Source organism: Phoxinus phoxinus (genome assembly GCF_949152265.1).
Source record: "Phoxinus phoxinus genome assembly, chromosome: 13".
Taxonomy (NCBI): Eukaryota; Metazoa; Chordata; class Actinopteri; order Cypriniformes; family Leuciscidae; genus Phoxinus; species Phoxinus phoxinus.
In genome coordinates this window covers 5,369,381-5,391,062 of record NC_136888.1, presented here as the reverse complement: position 1 = coordinate 5,391,062, position 21,682 = coordinate 5,369,381, and the positions used below count along the sequence as shown (strand labels likewise).

Here is a 21,682-nt window from a genome sequence, read left to right as displayed (position 1 = left end):
TATAACCATGCAACCGTCTACAGTATCGCATAAGACGTTGTGCTATAGAGCCCCTGAAGAAAAAATGTAATTCATTATTTGCTATAGAAGAAGAAGAATTGTCTAACCTTCAAAATCATCAAAATCAACAACATGTACACTACGTTAGACCCTTTACCAACTAAGCTGAAAGAGATGCTTCCATAAGTCATAGATCCTCTTCTTAATATTATTCATTCATCATTGTTATTAGGATACATACAGTATGGCTCCCTATGAAACATTGCATACATTGTAAAATATTGCTAATTACTTTCAAAGCACTTAATGGTTTAGCTCCTCAGTACCTGAGAGAGCTCATAACACATTATAGTCCTTCACGTCTATTGCGATCTCAAAATTCCGGCCAGTTGATAATACCTTGAATATCAAAATCGACTGCAGACAGTAGATCCTTTTCCTATTTAGCACCTAAACTTTGGAATAGTTTTCCTAGCATTGTTCCGGAAGCAGACACACTCTGTCAGTTCAAATCTAGACTAAAAACACATCTCTTTAACCTGGAATAGCTACATATAACACATTATCACATATATATAAGTCACATCCATTAAAGGATTAATAGGCTGCATAAATTAGGTCGACCAGAACCAGGAACATTTCCTATAACACCATGGGCTCTATTTTAACGATCTAAGCGCATGATGTTAAGTATGGTGCAAGTTCGCCTAGACACGACCACAACGCATGATGTAGTCAGCCGGATCCGGGCCGTAGTGCGCCTAGACACGACCACAACGCATGATGTAGTCAGCCGGATCCGGGCCGTAGTGCGCCTAGACACGACCACAACGCATGATGTAGTCAGCCGGATCCGGGCCGTATCCCGTTCAGATGTGGACCTGCGCCTAGACACGACCACAATGCATGATGTAGTCAGCCGGATCCGGGCCGGATCCAGATCAGATGTGGACCTGCGCCTAGACACGACCACAATGCATAATGTAGTCAGCCGGATCCGGGCCGTAGTGCGCCTAGACACGACCACAACGCATGATGTAGTCAGCCGGATCCGGGCCGTATCCAGTTCAGATGTGGACCTGCGCCTAGACATGACCACAACGCAGCGTGTCAGCAGAGATTGTGTCGATAGACTCTCCCCTCTGAAGGCCTCATCGACACGACAGCCATCGGCACTGATCCTCAACAAAGACCACAAGAACCAGACAGGTCCTCCACACAGACAATATTACTGATTTGACTGCACTGACACTATTGGATGAGACCTGAACTAAGCTGATGAAAACTCTGTTTTCTGCGGAGTTGCTTCATAGCGGAATTTAACTTATATAATTGAGGATGTTTACACAGTTATTGTACCAAAATCAACACTGGACTGTTTTCAACCGAATAATAATGACTGTTTACTATTATCTTTTTAGAGCTGCTTTACAGCAGAGCTGAATTCAGTTTGCATCATTTAATCTACTGTATATTTTGCTGTTATCACTGCAAAGATTCTTTGAAACAATCTGTATTGTTGCATTAGGCCTATATAAATAAAGGTGACTTGACTTGTTTTCTACTGTTAGCTATTTTAACTTGAAATTAAGACAAAAATACGCTTTAAGAAAGTAAGAGTTTGGTGCAGTATAGTCCTATTCCTCTTTTTGACCACCAGATGGCCATAATGTACACAGTGTTGAAAAGCTTTGAGTAATGAACAATTACAATAATTACAATTACAATAGAGTGCTACAGGGATAACATATTTTTGTTGGCCTAAACCCCAAAATTAGTTTGTTTTTAAATAGGTTTTTGGTTCAATGCCTGAAATAAGGTCTGTGGTGAACACAAGTTTAAGTTATTTTTCATGTTTTATTCTACAACATAAAATACATCAGTTAGACCAACTTTTTAAGCTTACATGTCTTGAAACTGTGCTAACAAGTGTTTAAAGGGGACTGCCGGGGACATTAAATATCATCACAACAAATCAGTAAACTCATCTTCTCACTATAGCCGCTTTCACAGCCTTAATCACACTCTTGCAAACTATCCTAAATTTCAGGGAAAAAAATAAATAAAGATTGAAAGACCTGTCAGTGTGAAATCATGTGACCGTAGTGTAGTTTGCTTATCTTTTTTACTGTTGATTGTATTTAGGCTTCAAATTGCATTAATAAAACTTGTGTTCATTTGTGAAGATTATCATAATGAACAATATATATATAAGAATCACCAAAAATGGCAAGGAAAAAAAAGGGTTGTCCATGGCTATTGATCTCATGTAGCCTAAGAGCAGTTTTTTTTTTGTTTTTTTTGCTATACTGAAAATATACAAAGATTTGTACATGATAATACACCTCACAACAAGTAGAAAATATCACTAAAAAAAGAAAAAAGATCATGCCAGGGGTAAAATTACAATAATTTAAAGTAACAAAAAGCTTCATCTTTCTTGCTTTTTTGTTCTTAATTTTATCTAATGTAGCTATTACCATATTGTTTAATCTCTTTTATAAAGTGTCCAAAGCTTGGCTTAGCTTTAGTCCATTTTTTCACATTAATGTAAGAGCATGTTGTCCCGCCCTTGCACCAGTAAACAGTTATTTTGATTAAAGTTTACTTTTCATGTGATGCATATTTTGATGCATCTATACATTTTTGACTAGGCCTATACTGTAGGCCTATATGCAAGCTGCTGAGAACAGGATAGTTTGAGAATCACATGTTCGTTACAAACACACTGACTCGTGAACGCCAAAATTGTCCTGAAACTGAAAAAATATAATATTAATAAAAAATATAATATTTTTATATATTTTAACATAGATCAATATATTCATACATAAGCATCATTACATTACAATTAATTCCAGGCAATACACAATATAATTCAATTGTGTAAGGGATTTATGTGTGGAATGCCGATCATCTGTGGCAGCAGAGTGCACGCGCTTCATGTGTGATGTTTTTAATATAACTCTCACGAGCTCTCACAGTCACGTGCTCGTCACAGTTCCAGGAAGTTCCCGCAGCATCAGCACACAGTAGGCTCGTCGCTAGCTGTCAAACACTGAAGCCTGTCAGATATAAACTCAGATTAATGGACAATTAAACGGTTGAAACGGGAATAAACCACCGCGTCTCGCAGAACAATGGGATGAAACACATTTGTAATTCGAGGATCTGTGTTTTAGCGAGTTTAAAGGGCAAATATGGAAGCTAACTAGCAATATGCTCATGACCCATTAACAACAACACAACAGAAACAAAGGAGTTTCAGTGTTATTTTTAGATATTGGACCGACACAGGACTCAAGAAGGATGGAGTGGGACATATGACAAGAAGCGAGATGGTTAACAAATAGGTTAACGATCTATGACTGCTGTGTAGTAGTAGTAGTGGATTGTTTACTATTGTCCTGTCAGCTGCCATCAGATTCTACAGTGCTCGGGCTTTTTAATTTTTGTTTTACCATTTTCGGTTAAGTTCATAAGAGCTCCAGTATGCATGACGCATATGAACCGGTTCCTATTCTGGAGAAATTACCCCTCCAGATAGACTGTCTGGCGGCCTGGGGTGAGTTTACATTTAGTCATTTAGCAGACGTCTTTATCAAAAGCGAGTTATGCTTCCCTTTTTTTCTCATTCCCATTTCCTTGTACACTTTTAACTCACATGTGGAGTATAATGGATAACAAATTTACTGACTAAATACATGCATGTGTGTATTTATATATACAAAATAATAATACACAGTACACCAGGGATAGGTAACTCCGGTCCTGGAGGGCCACTGTCCTGCAGAGTTTAGATCCAACCCTAATGCTATCAATATATGGGATGAAAATAGTGTCAAAATGATTAACTCGTGCAAGCACAATTATCAATGAACTTGATACGTGTTGCAAATATGTTTTATCCATGCCTTTCAACTTGCTTGTGCAAAATTAAAAATTGAATGAATAGAGACATTTTTGTGAATAGAAATGTTTGCTTTTTGTATTAGTGTATCATAATTTGCGCATGCAACAAAGAAGATGCGCATGTGTGGATCAGGTGACACGCGTGCATTCATTAATCTCTTTTCTGAGTCGATCTCATTTGATTCATTTGGATTTTGAGACTTTCTTTTTGCTGTTTTTAAGCATTTCACAACCCACACACAAACAAATACAAATGAATAGGCCTGGTGCTGATTATTAATGTGTGCACAACAAAATCTATTTGACAAATTCACAAATGTGCGTCGCTACATTTAAACTAATACAATACAACTTGTGTGTGCAAAATCCAGAATCACAAGAATGTGCAGCATTTTGTACAAATAGAGACATAGTTGTTAATACAAAACCTCAATTTTGTATTAATGTAGGCCAGAATTTTTGCATGCAACTAGTAAGATGTGGATTTGTGGATGAGGTGACACGCGTGCATTCATTGACTTGTTTCTGAGTCGATCCTATTTGATTCATTTGGATTTTGAGACTTTCATTTCGCCGGTTTCGCCTGGCACGATCCACACACAGCTGTCTGAGAAAACCTGCTACCACTAGATGGCAGTATTCTGGTCAAACAGACAACGGCAGCGTAATCAAGCGTTCTTTCCCATTTAAGACGCTTAATGTGAGTGATATTGAAGCACCAAATTTAGTACACAATATAGGCCTACCTTATTAATAAAGTAGGGCTGTAAACGATGAATGAGTCGGGGTTCAATCTGTCACGTGACCTGTCAGCGGCTGCCTAGTTGTCTGACTCTAGCCAGTTTCAGAAACCATTGATTTTTGGCAGTTTTTGTCTTGTGTTCTTCCCTCTCTAGCTCATTTATCATGCATCTGTTGATATGATTATGCTCTTTTGCATAATTGGCGTTTTAAAGAATTGTATCCCAAATAAACCAGTCAAATGGCCGTGATCAGACTGGTTGCTTACCGACGCATTGCTGGACGCTCAATCCAGTCAGCCGCTGCTGAACTGCGTGTATAACGCGTTGCCTGATACTCTTGCTGTAAGGAAAAACATTGTTTTCTTTTTATGAACGTAATCTCATGCATCTATTCTTTAGGTATGAGTGATATTTTAGACAATTTTATCCCAATTAAACCAGTCAAATGGCCGTGATACCAGCCGCGGCTGACTTGATTGAGACTGGAAAGCGTCGGTAAGCAACCAGTTGATCACGGCCATTTGACTGGTTTAATTGGGATAAAATTGTCTAAAACATCACATGACATGCCAGTGGCGGCTCCTGCCAGCCAGCTGAAGATTGAACCCCTGCTGCGATTAATCGAATCCAAAATAAAAGTTTGTGTTTATATAATATATGTGTGTGTATTGTGTATAATTATTTTGTATATATAAATACTCACACACATGCATGTATATATTTATGAAACATTTGTTATTTATATATAAAATAGTTCTATTTATATTTAATATAAATCATATAAAAATATATATGCAGTATATAAATGCAAATATTTCTCAAATATATACATGGATGTGTGTATTTATATATACAAAATAATTATACACAATACACACACATATATTATGTAAACACAAACTTTTATTTTGGATTCGATTAATCGCGAGATTTAAAGCATACTTTATAGAGGCAAACAGATTAAATCAGATTATGAACACCCATAGAAAACTTTTATAAAACGCTTAACGTGCGCGCGTTGACCACGCGTTGGATGTTCAATAAGGTGAATTGGCTACTGAGTTTTTTTAAGATTGAGATTGACGTTAAGCTTTTTCGTAATAATAGGCTCTATGGGAGGAAAACTATACAGGTGCTGGTCATATAATTAGAATATCATCAAAAAGTTGATTTATTTCAAGAACTCAATTTAACAGGTGAAACTAATATATTATATAGACTCATTACATGCAAAGTGAGATATTTCAAGCCTTTATTTGTTATAATTTTGATGATTACAGCTTATGAAACCCACGAAATCAAAATCCCAGAAAATTAGAATATTACATGAAATCACACAGTAATTACACAGTAATACAATGGTCATTGAACCAGGTTTTCGTTCTTTTGGCAGTGTGGGCAGGTGCAAATCCTGCTGGAAAATGAAGGAAGCATGAAGTGCTCTGGAAATGTCCTGGTAGACGGCTGTGTTGACTCTGGATTTAATAAAGCACAGTGGACCAAAGTCCTCTTTTCTGATGAGAGCGAATTTTGCATCTCATTTGGAAATCGCGGTCCCAGAGTCTGGAGGAAGAGAGGAGAGGCACACAATCCACGTTGCTTGAAGTCCAGTGTAAAGTTTCCGCAGTCAGTGATGGTTGTTGGTCCACTGTGTTTTCTGAGGTCCAAGGTCAACGCAGCCGTCTACCAGTTTTAGAGCACTTCATGCTTCCTGCTGCTGACCAACTTTATGGAGATGCAGATTTCATTTTCCAACAGGACTTGCTCCTGCACACAATGCCAAAGCTACCAGTACCTGGTTTAAGGACCATGGTATCCCTGTTCTTAATTGGCCAGCAAACTCGCCTGACCTTAACCCTATAGAAGATCTAAACACGCATTTGATGTCAAGGAAACTTTACCATTTTTAGACCACTTGAGATGGACTGTATTAATTCCTTAATTCTGGATTGTACTACAGAATTATTTCCATGAACTCATTTGCAAATCTTTATAATGATAATGATACTGTGATTGCAGATGACTGGCTCCTTGTCGGGACCAAACCGGGTCATCTCCTTCAGTACATGATCAAGAAAGATGCAGGTGCGTAGTTTTTGTTTGCAGAATATATTCTGCATTGATTATTTGTTGGATTTACTTTTAGTTTAATTGATAATATATTTCATTACAGGTACAAACCGGTTTGAAGTTACATTAGAGAAATCCAATAAGAACTTCTCAAAGAAGATCCAGCAGGTATGAACCGATAGAGCATAAATGAACATAAATGTTGTCATTATTTACGCACCGTTATGTTGTTCCATTATGTTATCGACGAATAGCACTTCATTGGTGGTCTGCTTCTCACACTAAGCTATCGTATGACTTCAAAAGATGTAGAACATGGTCCACAAGTCTCATCATGGGCCATTTTTATTGTGTTCTTTGGTCCTTTGTGGAGTTCGACATCTGTTGTCACTTTAAACCGTGATTTTTATAATGCATGAAAGTTCTTAAAAAAATTATCTTTGTTTAAAATAGAAAAGTTTTCTGCATGAGGATGAGAAAATAATGACAAATTGACAGTGGTGAACTATGTCTACAGAAATGAATTTACTTCTGGTTATCTCTCATAATCTGTCAATTCCTCTTTCTATAATCCTCTTTCAGCTCTTTGTGGTTTCGCAGTACAAGATTTTGGTTAGTCTTTTGGGTGAGTATTTTCCGCCCACAGAATTGTAAAGTCTGTGTGTCATAGTCATATGTACTTTCTTTGTTGCTAGGGCTGTGCGATATTGAAGAAAAATGCGATATGCGATAACTCATTAAATAATGCGATATTCGATATGCGATACGATAATGCTTAAAGTGTGTAAAATAAACTTAAATTATCTTTAAAATATATCTAAAATGATATAACCTACATGTGTTTCACATTCTTTTTATGACAAGTGAACATCAGCGTTTTACTGTAGCATAAGAAGTGTTATTTAACATCAGTGTAAACCACAGGGCTTCAGGTTATCCTATATTAGGTTTATTTAATAAAAGATACTGAATCATAAAATATAAAAATAAAACATTGCTTAGTTTTCACTGTATGAATTAAATATATCCTGATACTTATTAAAGCTAAAACAACTTTGTCTTTTGTTCATGACCCCATTTATTGCAAGCTGTTGCGAAATGCATATTGCGATATATACATTTGCGATATTTTGATAAATTTGATATATTGCGCAGCCCTAGTTGCTTGCATACTTGGGTTCAACATGTAAACTTGGTTCATAGACTAAAATGGTATGTGGTGTAGTGCATATTATGGAACTGTGTAGTTTTGGTGTCAGCAGTGCCGTTGCCCTCTTTTGTTTCAGAAAATAACATCCACGTTCATGACTTGCTGACGTTCCAGCAGATTACTGTGTTGTCCAAAGCGAGAGGAGCCACACTGTTTGCCTGTGACCTGCAGGTAGGTTAAAGAAGTCCTCTGGCCTGCTGATGTTTTCATGCACACAGTGGTCCCGACGTGTGTTTCTGAAATGTTGATGTTGGTATTAAAGGTGCAATATGTACGATTTTTGCATTAAAATATCCCAAAATCACAAGGCCAGTGTTATATATTTTGCTAAGTTGATTACTTACAAGATCCCAAATGTTTCCCAACTATTTTTAAATCGTGAGAAAATTGCGATTTTAACCGAGGAAATGGGGCGTGTGAGCAGGGGTGCATAATTTCGATATATATTGCGCAGGCCTGGCATAATGTGATTGCATGAAAAATGCTGATATAACAAACGTTGTTTATAGTTGTATAATGTCAAATGGATGTGTGCAAGGTTAAATGGATCCAATCCATGTTCAATAAAAAGGATTTGATGATGCAGCAATAACCATAATACATGTGTTTTTGAACTTTGCTCATTTAAAACAGGATCAAAACAGTAATCTATTTTAATGACAAAAAGGTCAAATAAGTGAGCAAGTGATAAAATAAATAACAACTGATATTATTTATCGGTTGTTAAAATAGGTATCAGGCAAAAAAAAATCCTATACATGCATCCCAAATTTGAACGGTAATGTTGTGTTTTTTTACAGTCATCCTGTGGTTTAGTTACCGTAGACAGACAATGACCTGCTCAAATGGGAATAATTATATTTGTGCAGGTCTTAAAAAAAGTTTTTAAAACCCTGCAAATACTCTGAATACTTTTGGGACCACTTTTAGTCAATGCTGTTAATAATGTGACTTCCAGGTCCCCCTTTTTGAATTGCATTTGATGTCTGTCTTTGATGTTGATTTCTTTCTTTCATGTTGATTTCTTTCTTTCTTTCTTTCTTTCTTTCTTTCTTTCTTTCTTTCTTTCTTTCTTTCTTTCTTTCTTTCTTTCTTTCTTTCTTTCTTTCTTTCTTTCTTTCTTTCTTTCTTTCTTCTCTCTCTCTCTCTCTCTCTCTCTCTCTCTCTCTCTCTCTCTCTCCCCCTCTCTCTCTCTCTCCCTCTCTCTCTCTCTCCCTCTCCCTTTCCCCCTCTCTCTCTCTCTCTCTCTCTCTCTCTGTCTCTCTCTCTCTCTCTCCCTCTCCCTTTCCCCCTCTCTCTCTCTCTCTCTCTCTCCCTCTCCCTTTCCCCCTCTCTCTCTCTCTCTCTCTCTCTCTCTCTCTCTCTCTCTCTCTCTCTCCCTCTCCCTTTCCCCCTCTCTCTCTCTCTCTCTCTCTCTCTCTCTCTCTCTCTCTCTCTCTCTCCCTCCCTCTCTCCCTCTCTCTCCAGAAGTCCAGCTCAGGTGAGGCCAAACTGCGCATGTGTGTTGCAGTGAAGAGGAAGATTCAGCTGTATTACTGGAAGGACAGAGAATTCCTTGAATTACAGGTTGCTTGAGGCTTGGAAACACACAAACGACATATTTGATGAAGCATAACTGTAGGCTAACTCTTGTTTGGTCACTCCTGCAGGGAGATTTTGCTGCTCCAGACATTCCCAAGTCCATGGCTTGGTGTGAGAACTCAATATGTGTGGGATTCAAACGAGACTACTATCTGATCCGGGTAAGGGGGAAAAATAAATCAGCTCTGCTTATATTTAGTTTCTTTGGCAATTTTGCCAGAAGTTCATCTTCAGTATGTTAGCCAGCAACAATACAACAGTGGACCAATAGGGCAAGTGATCATTTAGTCAACTCTTAGTCTCCTAGTCAACATTTAGTCAACTCTTAGTCTCCTAGTCAACATTTAGTCAACTCTTAGGGCCCTATTTTAACGATCTGAAACGCAAGTGTCAAAGTGCAAAACACAAGTAACTTTGTGGGCGGATCCCGGCACTCTTGCTATTTTCCCGGCGGGATAAATGCCTCTTGCGCCCGGCGCAAATCTAAAAGGGGTTGGTCTGAAGTAGCTTCATTATTCATAGGTGTGGTTTGGGCGTAACGTGAAATAAACCAATCAGAGCGTCCTCTCACATTCCCTTTAAGAGCAGGCGCGCTTGTTCCATGGCGGATCGCTATTATAACGGCGGATTTGCCAGCGCACGGCAGGAGCGGTTCACAGCCGAGGAGACAGACGTTCTCGTCAGGGCCGTAAAACACAGAGAAGTGACATTGGGGATGATGGGAGAAACACACACAAATTAGCTTCGGTTAAACAGGCGTATAATTTGGGTAAATGTGTAGCCAAATCTAGATTTTATCTAGATAGATCTTTTTCACATCTTCACGGACACAACAATGATTTCCCTCGTGTGTTAATATTTTTCCTTGTAATAATGTAGGATTTGCACAAATGAAAACTGCTGCGTCTGTTTATAATTATTAGAGAATCAAAGTGGATGCGTGTTAACACGCTACATTATGGCCAAGCACGCACCCTTAAAATACCATATGACTAACGCGCAACGCGCCACTGTCTTTTGACTGTTTTTTTCCTGGTCAGTGGCGGAATTGTTTTCTAAAACTGGAAAATAGCACCAGGGAAGTTTTGCGCTGTAACACGCCTCCTCTTTGTGCTGAACCTCCCCCGCGAGCGCAAGTTCATTCCCTAATTTACCGACGTGCGTCTGTGGAGGGAAAAGTCCGCTGTGCGCGGGTGCAAAATAGGAATGATACGTCGGTGTTCAAAGTCAATTGCGCTGGATGCAAGATAGGGCCCATCGTCTCCTAGTCAACATTTAGTCAACTCTTAGATCAATTTAGTCAACTCTCCATGATGGCCCCTTTGGTAAATTAACTCAGAAAACCAATATTTAGCTTTTCCTTACTTGTGTCAACATCAGCACGGTACCTTTTAAGCACACTTTGTTTCCTCTTAAACTAATAAAACCAGTCAGATGTATAGTGAATGGTCTATGATCCATGATATATAGCTGATATATAGTGAATATAGACTAGATTGGTCAATATAACATTTATGTATATCAATATATACGTGATATATTAAGCTCTTAATATATCTTATATTACAGATATTCACTCACATTAGGTTGTTGTTGTTGTTTTTTGGGTCAATCATATGACTTTTCTCTTTAGATGGATGGACGTGGCTCAGTCAAGGAACTGTTCCCCACTGGGAAACAGCTGGAACCGTTGGTGGCCCCATTGGCTGATGGGAAGGTGGCAGTGGGTCAGGATGACCTCACGGTTGTTTTAAACGAAGAAGGCGTCTGCACTCAGAAATGTGCCCTTAACTGGACGGACATTCCTGTTGCAATGGGTATGATGTCAGTCTTAAAGGACAAGTTCGGTATTTTACACTTAAAGGGGTCATGACATGGTTTTTTTTATTTTGTTATGATGTTCCCTTAGGTGCAATTATAGTATTACTATAGTTTTTTTTTACAAAAAACTTTTAAAATGTAGTGATTTATGACCTTTTCCCACCCTGTTTCTCATCCTCAGATTCAAACAGTCTGTTTTGGGGGTGTTTCCCCTTTAAGAGTTCAGTGCTAACGGCCACTGTTATGATTGGCTAACGTTAGTGCCTATGCATCAATTGTTAACGCCCCCAGCCAGAACACTTGCGGATTCGGCGTATTTAAAAAGCAGTTTAAAGTTTTAAATACATTACTTACAGTTTGCGTCGTCGTTGTTGAGCCCAGAATAGTCGGCACGGACTTATCCTTGAGCAACAGTTTTTTGGCAAAGCCAGCATCATTTTGGGATTTGTTCTCTACCACTGCCGTGACTCAGACAAATAAAGTGCATCCATTTTTCCCTGTCGTCTGGATCTTTCGCAGCGTATTCAAAGATGTTGTTTGTCCACAGCCAGGAACAGCACATCTGCGTGGCATCGTAATTTCCCTGTACACAGACCCACACTCGCTGTCCGTCGACTGAACACTTGTGAGGCGCGCGGCGCGTGGGCGCGGGCGCGACAATGATACGAAATGAGCGTAGTTGTCTTGCGCTGAAAGCGTAGTTGTCTTCTGCTGGAGGCGGTCTATATGCAAACGCTGGTACGTCACTTCGTACCGTGACGTCACTTCTTACCATGGATCCAGAACGAGCTGTATTTAGAGCTTGATTAAATAAATTATTCGTTTATAATGGGGAGAACGTCAGGACGTTTTAATGGTACAAAGACCTCTTATATACCAAAAGATCAAGGCAAATTTGGTTTCTCATGTCATGACCCCTTTAAAGCCCTGTTTTCAGATCGTTTCTGATTAAATAGAACGGTTAAGTTTAAAATTCGGACAGATGCTGCTGTCCCGAGAATTTTCGTTTTCTTTCGCTTTCCCCCCCACCTCCACAATGGCTGCATAGGTGCACAGGAATAATCCTTCCTAAAACGCATTCAACTTTCATTTACAAAGACGTGAAACTCACAGAGTGGTCATAGCATAATAAAACAAACTGGAAGCAAAACATGCGCAACAATGTAATTTCTGTCACTTGAGGAACTGTTTGTTAATTGTAACAATAATAAACAAATAATTAAACATCATTAAATATTTTTTTAACAACTGAAAAGAAAATAATAGGATATCTCACACTGAGTATCATAACCAATAGACATAAACCGAACATCACAGCTAGATTATTGATGCCGATTTCACCCAGCATGTAAACGCATGAACCTGCTTTCTGTCGGCTTACTGAAGTGTGTAGGGGAGGAGGAATATATTGCAAACTCACTTCTTGATTATACTCTATCAGTGGTTCAGTGTTGCGTCTGTAACTGCACGAGAGGAGAATATATGAGCCGTAAGATTCCCGCTTACTCTTTGGTTTTTAACGCTTTATTCAACATTACAACCGACATAACAACTGAAATATGCAGATATGTGAAGATAAATCATTACCTGATTTATTAATAAAGTATTGTAAACGCGGTTTTACTTCCGTCATCAGTTTATCGGTTTACTGTACATGTAAACCCCAACAACAGGGTTTTTTTCTTCAATAAACTGATTTTTGTGCGTTATTAGCGTACCGTGTGCATGTAAACGTGCTCACTTACACATTTGCATTAAGGATTGTTCTAAATGCATATAGGGTGCGTGCAAATGCTTAGTTTGTAAACTGCTTTAGTTTATGCAAATGAAAGGCATTTCTTTTATTGTTTGTAATTTGCTGCATTGTTTTTATTTTAATACCGATTCAATCTTGACTTTTCCCTCAAAAGTTGCCTGAGAACTTTTACTTACATAAGTTAATCTAGTATCAGTTTTTTTTCTCTGTGGTATCGAAATTGGTTTCAAGAATTGTGAAATTTAACTACCTAAACAAAAACAAAAAAATTTGTTTCCAGCAAAAATAACAATGTCATCATGATATATATTGTTGTTGTGTTATAAAATTACTCATATCTTGGCAATTTTCCGACCTGGCCGTTTTTTAAATTTATTTTTGTAGTACTCTACTAATTTTATTGTTTTACAAGAAATATAATTATTTGTCTTATTGATGGTACTTGTACATTATCTTTAAAGTCGACATGAAATCAAAATTGACCCTATTTACTTTGCTAGCGCATATTACTAGTCTTGTGGTGAACAATTAACCCGTGCAAGTTAATACACAGGAAAAAAATGGTTTGCCGTAGTAATCTTTAATCAAACTCTGGAAAGTGACTTCCGGTCTTGAATGGCGTTCCTTTTCTGATGACGTCAGTTTGATGGCTTGGGTTGAAAACGTTTAACCACTCGCCTCAAACGGTTACTCTCAAACCGTTAGTCTGCTATGAGCGAGAGATGGAAAGCAGGAGCGCTGAAGTAAAACCCTCTGTTCAATATTCCCTTTCACTTGGAAATACGTCACAACACTGGAGAAAAGTCGTTTACAACTTCTGGTTCACGCGGACTTTAAGCTTCCTCGAAGACAAACGTTCATTACGATGTGGAAGAACAGCTTAGCAACAAACACTACCGGAACAACAACACTTTCAGTTACGCACCAATGCCCTGAACAAGTCCTTATTGACATATATTTGACACCTGAATGCAGCAACTGACTAATGAGAATCAGAATCTTTTTTGAGTGATGATACAAACAAATCATTTAAATTAATTTGAACTGATACTTAGAAAATAAAACGATGTGAGAGTTTAATTATTAATATTGGCTTATGAGCAGTTCCACAGAATCTGTGCCTGCAGAAAAATCTACAGATTTCCACACACCGAAACTTCTTTGCATGGCTTAAGCTCTCATTTTGATGATATTTTAAGCTATCAGTGATGATGTATTACTGTCAGCTCTTTTGAACATGTTTTTCCATTTTTAAAACCGTTCCTCTTTCATCTCTGAGTCTGCTTATGGCTATTTTCTCTTGTCTTTCACTAGAGCACCAGCCACCCTACATCATTGCAGTGTTGCCACGGTATGTGGAGATCCGCACTCTCGAACCCAGACTGCTGGTGCAGAGCGTAGAACTGCAGAGACCGCGCTTCATCACCTCCGCTGGGTGAGCCCTGCACACAATCTCAGTTTACAGGAAAACATGGGGATGAAGAGCTGCTTTACATGCACACAGATAATCAGTTTATATTATTATCAAAGTAATTGTTTAGTCAGACTGAAAATCCTTCATGTAAACACCTCAATCGATGTGATCACATGATATTAAGTCACAATTGTGTTATAAAGTCAGAATTGCGTGATATAAAGTCGCAATTGTGTGTTATAAAGTCACAATTGTGTGTTATAAAGTCACAATTGTGTGTTATAAAGTCACAATTGTGTGATATAAAGTCACAATTGTGTGTTATAAAGTCACAATTGTGTGTTAGTCACAATTCACCTTTGGCTAAGCCCCGCCCCCCTTAGTTACTGTTGCTACCTCCGACAACTTCATCTGGGCTCTGGTTTGGTATCAACATGGCTTATGCTGTGACGGCTCTTCCTGCTGAAATTTTATCAAACTTTTATAAAGCAGCAAATAAAGTGTCCGATAGAAGTAGGCAAAAGGGGCTGTAATATGCGTTCGAAGGCTATATTCAAGACATACGGTGAAACGCAAGCAACAACAAGGCATCCAAATAGAGGCAAAAGCATAACGGTCACAGTCAAAAGATGAACTACAGCATATCCTAATCGAGACGGAGGCTGGGACTAACAATATCAGGAGAAACACTGTTCATGCAAAGCTGGGTAGGTCTCTATTCACTTCTATAATCGTTATTATTTACAAAGCAAACGGGCTACACAAGTATAAAGTTGTATTTATTAGCAGCGTGTGCTAGCGTATTAACAATTAGGGTAGAGAACTGAAATCATAACCTAAACCAGCATAAAACTGTCTAACTAGTATAACTTCACGGTAAGGTTAAAAGCTAAATGTATCTTAGAGCAAAAGTGAGCTTGTTGATCTTGAGGGGTTTCGCTGACTGAGGACATCCACACAGTTTAATCCAAAGACGACACTTGTCAGTATTTAACTTCGGTTTTGGGAAGGGAAAAAAACGGACACCCTCCTCCAACCTCTCTGGGAAACGCGTATCTGTGTTACAAATGCCCCAGGCACAACGTTTAACCATATTTTTGATAAAACGACGACGTAATAGCCTGCCGAGACCAAAAATATGAGCCGCCTGCGTTGAAGTCAATGGCGCGCCGTGAAAAAGTGTCGGACCCTCTGTGGGAGCTCGTTCTTGGCTGCGCTGTGATTGGTCAATCTACATTCCAGGGCGTGGCTTAGCCAAAGGCGAATTGTGTTATAAAGTCACAATTGTGTGTTATAAAGTCACAATTGCATGATATAAAGGCAGAATTGTGTGTTATAAAGTCAGAATTGCGTGATATAAAGGCAGAATTGTGTGTTATAAAGGCAGAATTGTGTTATAAAGTTAGAATTGCGTGATATAAAGTCGCAATTGTGTTATAAAGTCAGAATTGCGTGATATAAAGTCGCAATTGTGTGTTATAAAGTCACAATAGTGTGTTATAAAGGCAGAATTGTGTTATAAAGTCAGAATTGCGTGATATAAAGTCGCAATTGTGTTATAAAGTCAGAATTGCGTGATATAAAGTCGCAATTGTGTTATAAAGTCAGAATTGCGTGATATAAAGTCGCTATTGTGTGTTATAAAGTCACAATTGTGTGTTATAAAGTCAGAATTGTGTGATATAAAGTCACAATTGTGTTATAAAGTCACAATTGTGTGTTATAAAGTCACAATTGCGTGATATAAAGTTATAAAGTCACCATTGTGTGTTATAAAGTCACAATTGCGTGATATAAAGTTATAAAGTCACAATTGTGTGTTATAAAGTCACAATTGCGTGATATAAAGTCACAATTGCGTGATATAAAGTTATAAAGTCACAATTGTGTGTTATAAAGTCAGAATTGCGTGTTATAAAGTCACAATTGTGTGTTATAAAGGCAGAATTGTGTTATAAAGTCAGAATTGCGTGATATAAAGTCAGAATTGCGTGATATAAAGTCACAATTGTGTGTTAGTCACAATTGTGTTATAAAGTTACAATTGTGTGTTATAAAGTCACAATTCAAATCAAATCAAATCAAAATGTATTTATATAGCACAATTCATACATCAAAGCAATTCAGTGTGCTTTACAAAAAAATTGAAACATTATAATAATACAAGATTCACAAACACAAGAAAGAATAAAAAGATTTTTTTTTAAAGGGATAAAAAGGCATAACAAACTGTAAGGCTTAACAATATAGCTAGGTGATACAATTGCGTGATATAAAGTTATAAAGTCACAATTGTGTGTTATAAAGGCAGAATTGTGTTATAAAGTCAGAATTGTGTGATAAAAACTTGTAATTCTGTCTTGTAATTTTTTTCCTTTTGAAATTGAACTTAATATCTCACAATTCTGAGAAAAGTTGTCAGAATTGCGAGATATAAACTCGCAAAAAAAAAGTCTCAATTATCATTTAAAATGTTTTATTCTGTGGCGGAAACAATCTTCCATAGAAATAACCCCATCAGCAGGGGAACAAAAAATGAACAATGTAAAAGCTTGAATCTGTTTTTTTTCCCCTCTTTGATTTCACAGATCAAATGTTGTCTATGTCGCCAGCAATCACTTTGTGTGGCGTCTGGTGCCGGTCTCCATAGCCAGCCAGATACGGCAGCTGCTAACGGACAAACAGTTTGAACTGGCGCTTCAGCTAGCGGTGAGAAACTGATTTTAGCATCCAGTAAACACTGTATGAAAAGGGCACAGTGTGTTGACCTTGTTTTGGTCTCATCTTTCCTCAGAAAATGAAGGATGATTTAGATGCAGACAAGAGACAACAGATCCATCACATTCAGAACCTGTACGCCTTCAACCTGTTCTGTCAGAAGCGCTTTGACGACTCCATGCAGGGGTTCGCTAAGTTAGGCACCGGTGAGTTGAGTTCACACAGCAGTGACGATGCACCACACATGACAAAAGAATCAATTGATTTATGGTGTAATTGATTTCCTTCACGACCACACTCAACCATTCAAGAGAAACTTTCTGGTTGGCTGATAAAAAAATAAAAAAACCCTGTTGTTTAAATACCAACTGGTCAGATTGAAGTTTTGGAAAGTTAATTTTCATGTCTAATAACCCTCACATTATCTGTGGTCTTGCTGACTAAGCCTGAGTTGCATTGTACGGTCCACTAGAGAGTGCCATTGCACCAGGACTGTAAGATCCACGAATAATAGAGTTTTTGTAAGTAAACCTGTAAGATTGCATCACTCTTTTTCCCTCAACAGAACCCCAATAGGATTTTTCATTGGCGTTTGGATAATTGCTCTATGACCAACAAAAGTTTATGATTCACACACATTTTATTCATCATGGTAATCTTCATAAATGAAGTTTTGAAGCCCAAATACAATCTCTAGAAATAAAAAGCTAAACGTAGGCTTTAAACGAACTACAGCACGGTCACATGACTTGAGCGTCACCACCATTAAGCTTCAACAACTCTTTCAGTCTTAAAATTAGAGTTCGAATAGTTTGCGAGAGCGCGATTATAAACAGTGAGGCTGTGAAAGTGACTCGTGAGTTTACCTGTCCGGTGTGATGATGTTTAACGTCCTCGACAACCTCTCTAGTCCCATTTAGACACTTATTAGCAAACGCCTTTTTCAAGACACGTACTGTAAACGCTTTATAAAAACCACAAGGGGTTGTTATTACTAATGCGTTTTATGTCATAGAATAAAACATGAAAATACTTTAAAGCTTGTGTTCACTAGGGCTGGGCAAAACATTTTTTTTTTTCGATTAATCGATTTTTAAATTGTGGTCGATTCAAAATCGATTCTCAAAGGCCAAAAATATTTTTTTTCCATATTAATTTATACCTATCACCCAAAAGCCAGTATTAGTTTTCCTACAGAGTTCATAGGCTTGCAGTCTCCATGTTACAGATAATGCTGTTAGATTTTATGTTAGTTTTATCTTAAAGGGGTGGTTTACTGCTTTTTTTCTTTGCATGATTGTGTTTATGGGGTGCAATATAACATATCTTCGTCTTTTTTTTTTTTTTTTTGCCTTATTTTTCATAAATTTGACCTTTATTGTAAGCCGCTTTCTCCTCTGTCATTTGAACGACCGGTTGACTTCCTGATTCTATGAAACCACTCCCTCAGACACAGGCATGGGCTCAGATTGGTTAGCTGGGCCGGTGTGTTGTAATTGGCTAAACTGCGTAGTGCACGTTCTCCGGAAACTTCACGCCCATCACCTTTACGGTCGAAAGTTGCATGTGCTCCGGTCAAATGTAAATAATGTCAATACTGCCGTCAGTTTGAGTCAGAATCAGACCCAGAAAGCGGCAATGAAGAGAGTCAAGCAGAACCTCCCCAAACACGGCTCTTACAAAACGTTTCTGAATGGTATTTTTTTTATTAAATTATTATTCTATTATTATATAACAATTTCGATACGCTGTTACTTGAAAATGCCACTGCTGACACTTGTTAGCTTTTGAGATACGGTTTTCTCCTGATTAAACATTTAATATACCAGAATAAATGACTAATACCGCAGCTGAAGTTTGCTGTTTCAATTACATATATTTTTTTAAACTTTATACACGTTTGTCTAGACTTATACACACAAAATAGCATCGAACTAACTGGCTACTATAAACAAACAGCTTTGGCATTGGTTTACGTTCTTGATCAAATCGAAAAATTACTTTATAAAGTATACATGGAAAATACATTTACAAAATTAGTACATAATTACAAATTGCAGGTTCAAAATGTTTGTACGCGTTTGTCATAGACACACGAGCATAACTAAGTGGCTAACGCGAGCGCTGGCATTTGTTTACGTCCTTGATAAACTTACGTCTGAAATTATACATGCAAACATTTAAAATGATTAAGTCTTACTTACAGGTTGTGGCCCAACAACGGCTGCCTCAGTTTTTAAAGTTGGAACTGCTTCATGTTTTAGTAACAGTTTCTTGTTTAATCCGGCATTGAATTCGTGGAGATTCTGGAAGCTGTCTTCCGTAAACTGCGCAGCACAGAGAGCTACGATTGTAATTTTCAGGAACATAATAACAGAAATTTTAGCCATTGTTGACGAACTACAGCGTCCATAGGAAGCCCGAACACCGGAGACATGACAGCTGGGTGAGAATAACACACTTTCGACGGCATGGCTACAGCTCTCCACTATAATTCTTCCTCTTCCACAACGCCGCAGAAATATGGCCACGCCCCCTTTTTTTTGCTTATTGCGGAGGGAGGGTTGATGTAAATGTATGGGTTAGCTACGTATAAAACCCGGGAAGTATCTCGTTGTTGTCCCATTCGAGTCGTTTTTGTAGGCATTAAACTTCCTGATTTTTAAAAGACTATATCTCTGCTTACGTTGAACTTTCAGCGCAGCAACTTTGCAGATACTGTTCATGCACCAACAGCAACATTACACACTATTTAAAATGAAAAAAGTGAAATCGCAATCAACCACCCCTTTAAACATAAAATAACCTGATCCTGATTGATCAAGGCATGCCACTGTCTAATTTTCAGCATAAATTTTTCATCTTGCATCAAAATCCTGTCTATTCATTGTATGCATTTGAAGGTGGATTTTAATGTACCCAAGAGTACCTAAAATAAAAAGAGTTTAATATACAGGTTTGTGGCTCTATTTCTTTTTATTAATTAACCACTTGTAAACTTATGTTCACCGTTTAAAAAATAAATAAATATAGGATTTGTATTAAATCTATATTCATTGAATCGAAATCGAATTTAGAATCGGAATTGAACGAAATCGAATCGAATTGGGACATCTGAATCGATACCCAGCCCTAGTGTTCACCACAGACCTAATTTCAGGCATTTAACCAAAAACCCAATGACTTCAGGACGACGGCAACGGAAGTGCAAAATATCCCACAAAAATACGTCATCACTCATTAAATCGGATTTGCTCTTCTCTTGTGTAGATCCCACTCATGTGATCGGACTGTATCCAGACCTCCTCCCCTCCGACTACCGCAAACAGCTCCACTACCCAAACCCTCTGCCCACACTGTCTGGAGCCGAGCTGGAGAAAGCCCACCTCGCCCTCATAGACTACCTGACGCAGGTGTTCAGGAGTTATGCAGATTTATGAAGTTCATACGGGAGTGCCTTGCAGACTTTCTTCATATTCTTACAGTTTTCTCTCTGTGTTTTTGATAGAAACGCAGTCATTTGGTGAAGCAGCTGAATGACTCGGACCCCTCTACCACCTCGCCTCTCATGGAGGGAACCCCGACCATCAAGAGCCGCAAGAAACTCCTTCAGATCATCGATACCACCCTGCTCAAGTGTTACCTCCATGTAAGACCTTCAGCTTGTTCTCAATAGCCCTGTTCTAAGCCCCCCCCCCCCCTCCCCCCTGTTCACTCACTCACTCACTCATGCACACACACACACCAGGGTTATAATCGTTAACGAAAACGAACGAAAAAACGAAAACTAGATGGGAAAAAACATTGTCGTTAACTGAAATAAAAATAAAAACGAGGCAAAACAAAAAAACGATAACTAAATAAAACTGTAATGTGTGGTTGACAAAACTAACTAAAATAAAATAAAATTATAGAGTAAATGTCCTTAGTTTTCGTCTTTGTCAATGTCTTTCCACGCTATTTAAAAACACGCAGAGAATTCGCTCAGCTGTGTTTCCTTTCCCTGCTCTCCCTCCGTCTCTCTGTCACTCGCATGCATGCGCGCGACACACACACACACACACACAGTCACACAGTCACACACCCCTCCCCTCCTCAAGTCTCCAGAGAACGTCTCCATGTGAACGTGTTCGACGCGACGTTGAAGCAAGTTCGCAAAAGGTTGGCATCTCATAAACACCTTTACACAATCACTTACACAATCACACACATAAAAAGTGGTATACAAATATTTTATATTCTCTGAATATAATGTTCATATGAGAAGCAATTGGGCCTTCTTTAAAAAGTTAACTAGTCGCAAGTTTGAGGTATCTTAAAATGCACTTGTGTTATCGTTGTCAAAACACTAACGTTATAAACTGCAGGGCTGGAATGGTAATCTGGCATTCCGGGCAAATGCCCGATGGACCGACGTACCTTTTGATTCGATACATCTCGGGATTTAATACTTTATT

At 38.2% G+C, this 21,682-nt stretch overlaps 1 protein-coding gene across 1 annotated transcript in view; it reads left to right on the top strand.

Moving 5' to 3' along the window:
- The first annotated feature begins 2,988 nt into the window (after positions 1–2,988).
- The window catches only part of vps39 (VPS39 subunit of HOPS complex), a 42,305-nt gene continuing 23,611 nt past the window's right edge, over positions 2,989–21,682 (top strand). The window contains exons 1-13 of the mRNA XM_079633336.1: positions 2,989–3,565; positions 6,675–6,740; positions 6,829–6,893; positions 7,308–7,350; positions 8,012–8,106; positions 9,403–9,501; positions 9,585–9,677; positions 11,150–11,333; positions 14,408–14,528; positions 17,096–17,216; positions 17,302–17,431; positions 20,496–20,638; positions 20,734–20,874. Coding sequence (XP_079489462.1) covers positions 3,493–3,565; positions 6,675–6,740; positions 6,829–6,893; positions 7,308–7,350; positions 8,012–8,106; positions 9,403–9,501; positions 9,585–9,677; positions 11,150–11,333; positions 14,408–14,528; positions 17,096–17,216; positions 17,302–17,431; positions 20,496–20,638; positions 20,734–20,874 — 1,374 coding nt within the window. The 5' untranslated portion in view covers positions 2,989–3,492. The remainder of the gene's footprint in view (positions 3,566–6,674; positions 6,741–6,828; positions 6,894–7,307; positions 7,351–8,011; positions 8,107–9,402; positions 9,502–9,584; positions 9,678–11,149; positions 11,334–14,407; positions 14,529–17,095; positions 17,217–17,301; positions 17,432–20,495; positions 20,639–20,733; positions 20,875–21,682) is intronic.